This window comes from Lepisma saccharinum, chromosome 1 (assembly GCF_977018435.1).
Source record: "Lepisma saccharinum chromosome 1, izLepSacc3.1, whole genome shotgun sequence".
Lineage (NCBI taxonomy): Eukaryota > Metazoa > Arthropoda > Insecta > Zygentoma > Lepismatidae > Lepisma > Lepisma saccharinum.
The window spans coordinates 185,199,198-185,211,619 of NC_139229.1; the positions used below are offsets into that span (position 1 = coordinate 185,199,198).

Sequence of the window (12,422 nt, forward strand, 5' to 3'; positions counted from 1 at the left end):
ATTCTAAAATGATTTAGCATTACTCAATTTTGTCCCTTTAAACGTACTAGTTTCTGTTTGTATGAAGAAGGAAAGTTTATTCATGAAATTGAAAAGAGTGATCGTCTTTGCCTCTTTGTGATGTAATCCATGTATGTATTGTGAAATGTACTGGTCCCTGATATGCTAGAACGTATTCACAAAGTATGTTATAACTAGAGGCACATATTTTTGGTAAATAAAAAAACAGTCAATTTCGGGTTCAAAAGCTGTAAATAAAATAAAATTTCGTTGTTATAGCGCTGAAAAAATGATCAAAAGCCATTTATAAAATGACATTTTGGTTTTAAAATTGTAACATAATCCAAAATTTGATTTGAAAACTGCACTTATAACAATAATAAACACATCCCTTCTAATAGCACATTTATGTAGTTACCAGAGTATTACTTTTATTCCTGTACAAAGGGGTCCACTCTTGCTTCTCAAATATTTATTATTATATTTAATATATATTTAATATATAAGTGTTATTTCACATTTTGTTTTTTGTCAAAAACTAAATATGCATGCCCCTAGTTATAACATTCGCTGCACAACTTGCAACAATACCAAATGGGTCGCTGTAAAGGACAACATGACTGGCACAAGTGATTTCACTGGTGAGCATTTGGTGATTTCCATTTGGATCCACAAATGTCCCATCACTGGCAAAATGATGAGTGACATTATGAAAGTCTTTGCTGTGCATTTTGGTAAACCATCACATTATTGGGCTGGGAAAAGAAAGCTTTTGTAACGGGAAGTTTGAGACATGCACCTTGAAGTGGAAGGCCAAGTACTCATACAAACACACGTGCTGTTGTCGAGGAGTCAATCCAACATTCGTTGATGAAGTCAACACACAAATGTGCTGCAGAGTTAGGTATTTCATGATTTACAATGCAAGACCACATGAAGAAAGACCTGCAAGTGAAAGGTTTTCGTCCAATAACAGTTAATGAGTTGATGGGTGCAAATCTGGAAATGCTGCAATGGTTTGCAAGAGAAATGGACAAGACGAAAGTCATGTTTTCTGATGAAAGTGCAATATCTCGCAGCTCTTGGAACCGCAAAATCTTTTTGTGGGCTAAAGAAATCTTCATTCCTATGAGGAATAAATTGAGCATAACCCATCTCATGTCATGTTTTGGGCAGGCATGACTGCGGAATATCTACGTGGTCCGTATTTCTTTGAATGCCCTGTCAATCAGAACACTTATTTCACAACTGGTTGCTTCCTGAGCTCAGCAAGGGGAATCACTGACATTTTGGTTTCAGCAACATTGTGCACCAGCACACATCTGGAGAAATTTCCCTAATTGGACATGGGTCAACACAGTCTCTGGCTTCTAGCTGACCTTCATGGTTGAGTGGTCAGCACAGCATGCTATGATGCCAGGGGTTCTGGATTTGAATCCCAACCTGGGCATGGGTGTTCTTTGTGAGTGTTCCTTTATCAATTTCATCCTATTATCACACATCCTTCGCAATTAGCCAAAACTCGCAGAGAAGTGAAGTAAAATAAACCAAACCAATCATGGTCTCAAACTCCTTTGACTTGATCTCCAAGGAGGCCTCGACATCTGAGAATGTCCATGGGGTCTTGTGAAAGAAGAAGTACGAAAATGCTGGTACTCAAGAGGCTGTTAGTGAAGCATTCTGAACTGTCACCCAGTAGATGTTACTATAAATTAACAATCAAACATGGAATCACATAAGGCTATGTTATGAAGAGTGAGGAGCCCATGCAAACGTTTTTGATTCATAATAATAATAGTAATAAAACAGAAAAGAACCATAACCAAGTGTAAAGTGATTTTCCAGTCACTTGAGACTTGTCCATTTTTTCGATATGTGTGGCAATAGAGGTGATAGTTGCTGACATAGAGAAATGTAAGAAATGCATTGATATATGCATAAGGGTACCAGATGTCCTGTTTTTCAGACATGACCTTCATTTTAGTCTTGTGTCCAACATCCAGGATTTGACAATATTACAAAAAGTCCCACATTTTGAACATTATTTAATTTGCATTACGAAAATACATCTCTCAGTTGAAGACAAAAAGTCATGGAAATTAATTGTCTCATGAGGAAATGTATTACTGTACAGCGTGGCTGCTATTCGCACGAGATAGTTCGCTGAGTACCAGGTGTGCCGGTTAATAATTCTTAATTTTGTCGCTGGTTGGCGCTGGAAGCAAGGGTTGGTGCACAGTCTCAACTGCAGTGTGTTGCCAGGACCGTGGATGTGCAACTGGGTGCGAGTGATCGTGATATTGGGTTTGTGTGGGAACCAAATAAGGAGTATGTGAGGCACGTCCTGCTTTTCTTGTTCAATCAAAAGGAAAACGTGAGTGAAAGCCATCGTATTCTTGTGGAAACGTACGGTGACAATGTCCTAACGCAAGATGCGTGTGTGCGTTGGTTTCGACGATTCAAAAGTGGTGATTTCGACTTGAAAGACAAAGATCACCCGGGCCAGCCGAAAAAATTCCAAGATGCCGAATTGCAAGCACTGTTGGACGAAGATGATATGCAAACGCAACAACTGGCAGAGAAGTTAAATGTTGGTCGCCAAACCATATCTGATTGTCTTCATGCCATGGGAAAGATCCAGAAGGCAGTAAATTGGGTCCCACGTCATCTGAACGACAGACAAATGGAAAAGCGAAGTGAAGTGTTGCTTTCTCGGCATGAAAGAAATTGTTTCTTGCATCAGATAGTGACTGGGGACGAAAAATGCACCTACTTCGAGAACCCAAAATGCAAAAAGTCATGGGTTGACCCAGGACAACCTTCGACATTGACCGCAAAACCGAATCGAAGGAAGACAATGCTGTGCATTTGGTGGGATCAGAAGGGTGTGGTGTACCATGAGCTTCTGAAACCAGGTGAAACAGTGAATGCCGTTCGCTACCGTCAACAACTCATCAATTTGAACCATGCATTGATCGAAAAGTGCCCAGATTGGGTGACAAGATATGGAAAAGTGATTTTGCAGCACGACATTGCCTCATCACACACAGCGAAAGGCGTCAGACACACCATTTCTGCACTTGGCTGGGAATTCTTGCCCCACCTGCCATACTCACCAGACTTAGCCCTTTCGGACTACCACTTGTTTTCATCGATGTCTCACTCACTTTTCCAGCAACACTTCAACAATTATGAAGATGTTGAACAATGGCTTGCTGACAGGATCACCTCAAAATGTGAATGATTTTTCTGGAAGGGCATCCACAATTTGATGGACAGGTGAGCACAATGTGCTAGCGATGGTGCATACTTTGAATAAAGCATTTGTTACCTTTCTCCCCAGATACACTTGTTTTCTTTCCGATCACTTAAGAATTATTAACCGGCACACCTGGTAGTAGGAGGTTAAATATTTATCACATTGCAAGCATTGAATGGATCTCTTTCATTGTCTGCACTATGAACTGATGAAATAAATGAGATTTTCATAGATCCTGTAAACGATTTGGTATTGTTTTGGTACAATTTCAGAGACTTTAACTTATAGTTTGACAAAACTGAAATTCTGAGAAAAATTGGTGCTGGAAAATGCATGTGGTAGTGCCATTGATTGTAATTTTCGGCACATTTTGCACTCAATAATTCATTAGTGATAATGTGTCAGTTTCGCATTATTTGCTAACATTTCCTAGTAATATCTATTAATTACTTTGAATCATGATGTCCTGTATTTTGGGACAGTTTGTCCTAATTTTTGATGGCACTGACCTGCTAACCCTACAAGTGTAAGATATTTAGTACTGTTATGCAGGCATGTGACCAAGGGGTGGGCTCGAGGGGCTACAGCACCCTCTCCCCCTGAAACCCTACAATTGTTTCATTGGTTTATAAACCTGCTGCTTTTTATAATTGTTATGTAGCTGCAGTGTGGCTGCTAATAAGGGATGAGTTCCCCGAGAAATAAAATTCTGGCTACGGGCCTGCTGTCATGAAAGGAAGGGAGAATAACAAAAATTAAATACACTAGGCTTAGGAGCAGAATGTGCAAGGAATCTGCCATTCAAGTGTTGTATTGTAGCATAATGTGCTATGAAGCCAGGGTCAGGGTATGCATTCCAAGTAAGGTATTGATGTCTGTTCATGGTTCTTCTCTTACATTTCATAAATTCATCATCATCATCAGGATTAACCTTGGGAAGGAGAAAGACAAAATAACATATCTAAAATACATACAAACACTAGAGGTTTTTTTTCACTATTTTCATCCATTCAGCACAAATGTACTACCATTTGGCAAACAATCCAGCAATAGCTGAAGGAACTATTGGTAATATTATTTCTAATAATAGATTATTATTGCATTTAGTTTACATGGGTTTCAATATTTTAAGAGGTTGCTGGTTATTATTCGTCGTGAGAAATGCTGAATCTAGTTTACTTGTGGCTCTGATTTCTTAACGAGTGGGAAGATACTCGACTAAGAAGCACAGGGTTCCCACACACCTGAAAAACCTGGAGAACCTGGAAATCTCAGGGAATTTCTAAAATATAAAATACTTCGGAAAATCTCAGGGAATTTCTAAAATATAAAATACTCCAGGAAATCTCAGGGAAAATCACCTAATAGATCAGTGAGTCCCTATGAAGTACATCTGAAGGAGTAGAATATGCTCCTGCCTGTTGATAATAACAATTACAATAGACACCAATAGTTACAATTTCAGTAATTTGCTTTACAGAAGCTGCTTTGAAGATATAGCCTTTAGATATATGTTTATTTTGCATTACAGATTAATTACTGTTGTGTCCATTTGTAAACTTCCATTTCTCAAAAGTGTGAAAAGTTCCAATTGTTTAATTCAAAATTAAGCCAGGGGGGCACGAAGGGGTGCGTACCCCCCTAATTTTCTTCCGCACCCCATATTCAAAACCTGTGTTGAAAACATTAACTCTTACAGTGTCTTATGTTGTAGTCTGAGCACCAGAATGTTAGGTATTGTAGTGAGACTGCTGTTATTATAAACAACAGCCAAGCATTGAAAGAGAGGCCACATATATTTGCCTGTACTGTTGGCAGTTTCTATAAAGATCAGAGGCCATCGTCTTTTCTTTTGTCAGTATTGTTGTTAAGAATGGTTTCTTTTTTTGTTTTAAGCAGCCTGTTTGTATTTTTCGATATTTGCCTACAGCTCAGTGAGTTCTTTTTTTTTTTTTGGCATTGTTGTTAAACGGTTTTATTGTGTGCCTATTTGTTGTTCCTCTTTTCTCCAAGTTGCACTGGAACAAAAATTTCAGGTGCTTTCAAGATATCATCAGGTTGTGTGTGGGAATTTATTTAACGTGAATTGTATTGTGATGGGTATTTACGTATTAGTACGTTATATTATATATGTTCCACTTAACATGTTTAGTAAAGTACCATTTCAGACTTTGCCGAGGAGCCAAAAGTTCGCGAATAAATTTTACAGTTTGTTGATGGGGATAGTGCAGCAGAAGGGGATTTTAACAAAGATGAAGTTGCCGTGCACTTCACGTTTTGTCCTGACTCCGCAGCATATGAAACAGAGGGAAGAAAGCCAGTGGAGAAACCACAGAGGGGGGGGGGGGGTGCCCCCAACCTTGGTCGGAAATCAATTCTATGGGGGGCAAGGGGGCAAACATTGAAGTAAAAAGAAAAGCAAGGCTAGCAGAATCTAAGAGTAGCAGGACAAAATTATACTCAAGATGGAATTAGTTTTCATGTATTTCGTTTTTTCTTCCAGACGGCCAAGGGCACTTGCAAGGGGGAAGAGAGAGGCAATTGTCTTCCTCGTTTTCAAATTTTATGCAAATAAAAATGTTTTTCCTAAATTTGTTTTTGTAAATTTGTAAAAGTTCAGAGCCGTAGATAGGAGGTAGCGAACAATCTAAATTGAAACGTTATAAAAGAGAGAATGCAATGCCCTCTTAAATTAATATTGTTTTAAGTTTGCAATAATGTGGATCTAAAAATTCTTGCAAGCGAAGCGAGCAATATCATTCTTTTCTGAAATGCATTGTAAATTACCAGAGAGAGAAACAAGACCAACTATGTACTTCAGACTGTTACTGCTAACCAGTTTGGTCCCATAACATTACAACACATGCATTTAGCATGAACAGTTGTTTGGATGAAAAGGAGCTTGCACTTTTCAGAGATTTATATCATTTTTGCTGTTTGTTTGTTATGAGGGGGATGAATTGATTATGTAATGCATTTAAATAATATGCTATATAGCTATATGTATTAAAGAAACTTTGAATACGTACACAATTTAGTGTTAAAATGTTGTATATGTATTTTCTTATTTATTACGTTGCTCCATGTTGAATATGTGTAAAACATATGTTCATGAAAGTTATACATGTCATGTGTACAAAAATAATTATATTTGTCATGCATTTTCTGTCTTTCAAAAATACAGTTTGTGTGCTTGTTTTCAATTATTAGCTAATGTGAAATTGAATGTGTTGAAAAAATATTTCAAATAGTTTGCTGCTGCTTCTGCTGCTGCTACTACTACTACCACTAATACTACTACTAATAATAATGTCATTATTATTGTTATTGCTGGTACGTTTATCTTGGCACTTGCCCCCTTCCCCCCTCCCCCCGACAAAAAATTGTGTTTGTTCCTCTGCTAAAACATGCATGCGTATTTCATGCTTTATTTTCAGCATCACACCCCCTAAATTTTATTCCGCACCCTCTCAGCATCCCCAGATGATTAATCCTGGCACTGCCACTGTATGGCTACGAGGAAAGGTGTAGTCTATTGTAAAATACATTTAAAATATTATTGCAATGAATATTGTACTCTGAGAAAAAAATGGAAGATTCTGGAAAACTCAAGGAAATCTCAGGGAAAATACATTTTGAGTTCACGTGGGAACCCTGAAGCAGTGCCATTAGGTTTAGAAATTCTGGGGAGAGGGAGACATCTTGCAGTGAATCAAAACTGTTCAAGATTGTTACCTATTGTACTAAAAGCTTAAAACAGGTTTGCATATACAGATTTGCAAGTTTAGTCTGCTCTTGATATCTATATGAATGTTGAGTGGAAACACTTTGTTTTCTTACTCTTGTACAATAAACCTGCTGTATATGTCAATGAATAAGATAAAATACTGATGTTACACCACAAGAGGCAATTATTCTGTCAAACGTGCTGTATTCATTTGCCACTATTCTTGTACTTATATTTTTTAAACTGGTATTTTTAACAATATTTCATTCCACTGAATAAAAATGATATCAAAATAGTTGTTTATTCTTGTAAATATTCAGTCTTGTGTTAGTTTGATACATTTCCAGCAAATGTCTCATCAAGGTCGAAATTATTATACCGTAAATAGTGTCTTGTACACATATAACAAAGAAAACATTGTGTATGAGTAAGGATGGAAATGCATACTTACTATGTTTTCAGCTGTGGAAAATGCTATCAGCACTGAAAAGTAAATGAAACACTGGGAGAGAAGAGAATGTGTAGTGTTTTGGTTGAGAGCAGGATAATCAGGGTCTCTACTCACTAGGAATTATTGTTGCCCAAAATTTTTGAATAGTCTCCACAAACTTGAAAAATTTGTGGCACTGGAAGACATCAAAATCAGCCGAACTAAGACAGATTAAGAGGTATTGATAAATATAATTCTTCATATCATTCTTCTTCGTATATACATATCTCTTAACAGGTACACTATATCATTATATGTAGCTTATTTCACATGAACATGATTAGAACTGGTTGCTAACAACTATCCCATAACATCACAACACATCATACACTAATGTTTGTCTTATTATTATTTTTTTCTTAGCCATATAGACATTCAGAACTTGGATCTCTATCACTGTGGAAATGCTATTGTTATGATAATGATGTTTCTACTTGGAAACAAAACTTAAACTCTATCGTTCTGTGCTTTGGTACTGTCGTTGACACTATTGTGGATGTAAAACATATGGCTAGTGTTATGATTGGCACCAGTGGATCATTGGCATATTCTCAAACTCTTCAACTATCCCAAAGTAAATGTGTAAAGAAGCATCACAAAATTTTGTTAAAAATCATAATCTTTTTATGTTAGGGATGCCACAAAGCAGATGTTTTTGTTAATTTTTTCTCAAATTTGTGTATGGCACACAATCCTTAGCCTTGAAATTTTTGCAGTTTTTCATGGAAAACCTGGAACTATGTGCCATATTTGTTTTGGCCCCTGGGTAGCCACCCTGATAAAGGAAGGTGTGTAAAGAGTGGTAAGGAATGTCCAGTTATGCCAACGAAAAGTAGGAAATATTCGTGGTTTTAGGAAATTGTTGGAAGGAAGCAACTTGACAACATAAGCTCTAAGATGACTAGTCTTTGCCTAAAATTTTCACATTTTGATTTAAATCTTTTGTGTTGGGATGATCCGACACTCTTCACATTCTTGCAAAAAAGGTTTTCCAAAGGTGTCACCCAGTAAGGATGCATTTCCTGTGTTTTGTGATCAGGAGTTTTCCCATCAAAGTGATATTTAGAATTCATCCCCCATATAGCAGTTATGTTGAATTATTCCACTAAAAAAAAAGAAGTATTTCAATAATTTATTTCCTCAACTGTTGATTGGTGTTGGATACGATTCAACTTCAGTGCTTCCCTGCTTGTCAGTGTTGCTTCTGAAATGTACAGGGGCGTTTCAGGCTGAAAACTGAAGAGGCCGAGGATGAAGACGTTCCTGAAATTCATTTCCCGGCTCTGGGTGATGGTGAAGGCGAGGAACTGCAACCATCACTCGAGACAGGGTTCCAGATGCTGCAGAGCTTGGAGCAAGAGACTCAATCTCAGTAAGTTGCTCTCTGCATACCTCTCATGTTTAGCCTGTAATGGGGGCCTTTCGTAGTTTCCCTTATGTTTGTAAGGTGCTAACCATTGCCGGGAAAGCTTGCAGTGTGTTGCGGAATGAGCATTGATAGCATACTTCGTCAGTGGCATTTCTCTGTGGTGGCTTGTCTCTGTGACTTTTCTCAGTGGCTCCTCTCTGATTTTCATTGGTGGCTTATATCTCTGATTTTGATCAGTGGCTTCTCTCTGATTTTCATTGGTGGCTTATATCTCTGATTTTGATCAGTGGCTTCTCAAATTTTTATTCGTGGCTTATATCTGATTTTCTCAGTTTCTTCTAATTTTCCTTGGTGTATTCTCTGTCTAATTTTCCTCAATCTCTTCTTTTTCTCTCTGATTTCATCAATGACATCTCCACCTCTAATTTTAACTTATTCAACCTCCTTCTAAAATTGTTGACATTTCACCTCTCCTCCCTCCTCATATGTATACATACATCGTCTGCCTTCCTCTGACCCCCTTTCTCTCCCCTCCTCTAACCCTCTTCTCTCCCACCCCCTTCATTTTTTCTGTCTTTGTGGCACATAAACTCTTGCTACCAGCATTTGTGTGGCATGACAGTGTAGACCTTCTGCCTGTTTTATGAAATAACATTACTTTTTTTCTGTAAGTGTATAATTGAAGTGAGGATCCCCTGAAGGCTTTTCCATAATACAGTGGAACCTCGATTTAATGTTTTTCAGGGGACCAAGCAGAAAAAAAAACTTCAAATGCAGTAACTTGTAAACTTGAGGAAAATTTTATAACATTTTGCTACATTGGGACAATCAAGATTGAATGTATGATGCGGGAAAATGTAATATCGGGGTTCCACTGTATTGAGATCTTCTACCTGCATGGATCAGTGTGTTCAAGATCAAAAATTGTCCAAGAAAAAATTAAATGATACTGCATAGCAGTATCTCCCATCTTCAGAAATATGAATACGGCCAGGTAAGTCAAAAGGCATATGTGTGTTCACTTAGCATTGCAACTAAAGGATGTGTTAATCATGCAGCATGTGAAAACTCCCAACGTTGGATCCTTCTCTGCACAAAAATCAGTCTCAGTCAAAGTGTGTGCATTCTTGGTGTTACTTGTTTAAGACAAGAAGCAACAGTATCTGTATTTTATTTGTTTGCGTGCTGTATTTCTGGTTTGTTCATTCTACCGGACTACAATTTCCACAGTTTTCCCCCCAAAGCTATTATCATCAACACTTGAGCTCCTTTCAACAGGGGCCGGCCCTTGTGGCAGAGTGGTTAGCACATCGCACTACGATGCCAGGGGTCCCAGAGTCTAAACCTGGCCTGGGCATGGATGTTTGTGAGTGTCCATTCATCAATTTCATCATATCATCACTCATCCTCATCTTCGCGAATTAGCCAAAAGTGGCACAAGAATCAAAGTAAAATAAAGCAATTCAATCAATCAATCAAACCTTTCAACAGGGACAATGTTTAGCACAAAGGTTCCTGTAATAGAAGTGAAAAGCAGTTGATTTGTCACCTCTTGTTATTGGAGGAAAGGGGAAGGGCAAGCAAAGCAGCGTGTAGCAGAGGACAAAATTCTTTAACTATTGGTTAAGCGACAGTCCACTCTTTCTACTAGCAGGAAGCTAATCTGCCTTCCTAGTTGACTGGAGCTCTACATGATACTTTGCCTGTGAGCTGTGTTGATCACCTGCAGTGAAATTCTAAAAACTTACAATGTGGAAAGTGGCCTATTACATTGTTCTGCAGGAGACCATGATTTCAGGCTTAGTCATTCTTCATCGTATTTTGTATGTATTTGAGTTATTTTTGAATCCCACTATGTGTATACAGGATCCCAGGATGTTTGTACTGAGATTGGGAAAGTGCTTAATTCTCGAAGTTTCATGGGCTACAAATTTCCGAAATTTCTTGGAAATAGCAATTTTCATCACAGAAAATTCAAAAGGAATCACTTCAATGAGACGTAGTATGTAAAATTCTAGATTTTCACATACAGGAAATTTTTAATGTTTCCTGTTTCTGTTGGGAAATGGAGCATTTCTTAACCTGAATTCAGAGTTTTAAAATTTACCTTTTCCAATCCTGTATTTATCAAATAATTTCAATCTTGTACACCCCTACCATTGTAATTAGGTTATTTGCATCATAAAATATTGCACATTTGCAAAATTAAACCACTTATTTTTTTAAGAAATGAATCCTAAAGGTAAAAAAAAAAATGTGTTGTTGTGGAAGATTGCATGTCACCATACGTATTTATTTTCTTAAAATACAACTTTCCTTTCAAAATTGATGTAAACATTTTCATTCAGAATGCAGGTGTATTCTTGGATACATTAAGAACACTTTATTATTCCCTAAGGTATGTGTTTCAGTTCTTACCAGTGCACAGTGATCCAGAATGCCAAAAAAGTCAGCAAAAATAGAAATGTAGACTTTTCAGTAAGGAGATAAAACATTACCACTTCTGTAAACAACTAAATGGGGCATCAAACTGCCATATAAATTTTTCTCTAAATTGATTATTTGTTATTGTTTTCGGGCCTCAAAATGGCAGTTCGTGAAAATTGAAGTTTCGGACTATATTTTGTAGTTATTTTTAAGACTTGTAAAAGTAAAAGTAAAGTGCTCCCCTGTGCATAGCACCACGCCATGATGGTGTATAGGGGGTGTGTGGGTAACGCCCCACACTTTCTTGATCCGATCGCAAGTGGGGCTGATGTGATCAGCATCACGCCCCTGACTGCCTTTACCCCCCAGGGTTTCCCCCAGGTACCCATGTTATTCGACGCAGGGTGGGCGCCGGGGCCGCTTCCATTGTTAGAAAAGTTCCTGGATTTGAACCGGCCAGGGATCGAACGCGGGACCTTTAGCATGGTAGTCAAACACGTTACCGACTGAGCCACCGTGGCCTTGTAGCAATATTTTTTCAGCGGACAATAACATTGTGCTAGGTAGACTCACAACTTCTCAGTAATACACAGGAAAAGAACACATATTTGAATTAAAGTAAAATATAGCATTTTTATTTATCACTTGAAAATACAAAAGTTATCTTGAGTTAACATAGCTTTCGTTGCTATTTCCCGTGACGATTTCTAAAACAAAGGGTACTTGAAAGTATTGTGAAAACGGGATGGGACAAAAGTTTTGCTACTTTTGAAGAAATAACTTATTTGTGAACATGTGCTCTGCTGTTAATGAGGGCAGCTGGCAACCTTGAATCAAACATGGTCACGTGTGCATGCACTGGGGAATGGGAAGTCTCCGATTTTGCTATCAGCTGATGCTTAATACATATGGTAGTAGTGCAGTGTAACAGAAATTTATTCAAAAATTCCCAACAACCCCTAACACCTCCCAAAATCTTCATCAACACTCGCCCTAAAATTTTCCCCAAAGACTTGGCTGTGTAAATATTACACAGAAGCAAAATTACTTCGTAAATTCGAGTTATAATTACATTAAAGCATTTCATTAACAATACCTTGATTGGTTAAACTAGTTGTATTAATTTTGAACATCTTTATTGTATTTCACA

At 37.7% G+C, this 12,422-nt stretch overlaps 1 protein-coding gene across 2 annotated transcripts in view; it reads left to right on the forward strand.

Annotated features, from left to right (window-relative positions):
* Positions 1-12,422, forward strand: part of LOC145990703 (STAGA complex 65 subunit gamma-like) — a 77,094-nt gene that overhangs the window by 39,901 nt on the left and 24,771 nt on the right. Inside the window, exon 8 of one of the 2 annotated variants that reach the window (XM_083126269.1) lies at positions 8,705-8,848. The exons of the other annotated variant lie outside the window; for it this stretch is intronic. Coding sequence (XP_082982395.1) covers positions 8,705-8,848 — 144 coding nt within the window. The remainder of the gene's footprint in view (positions 1-8,704; positions 8,849-12,422) is intronic. 2 annotated transcript variants of the gene reach the window in all.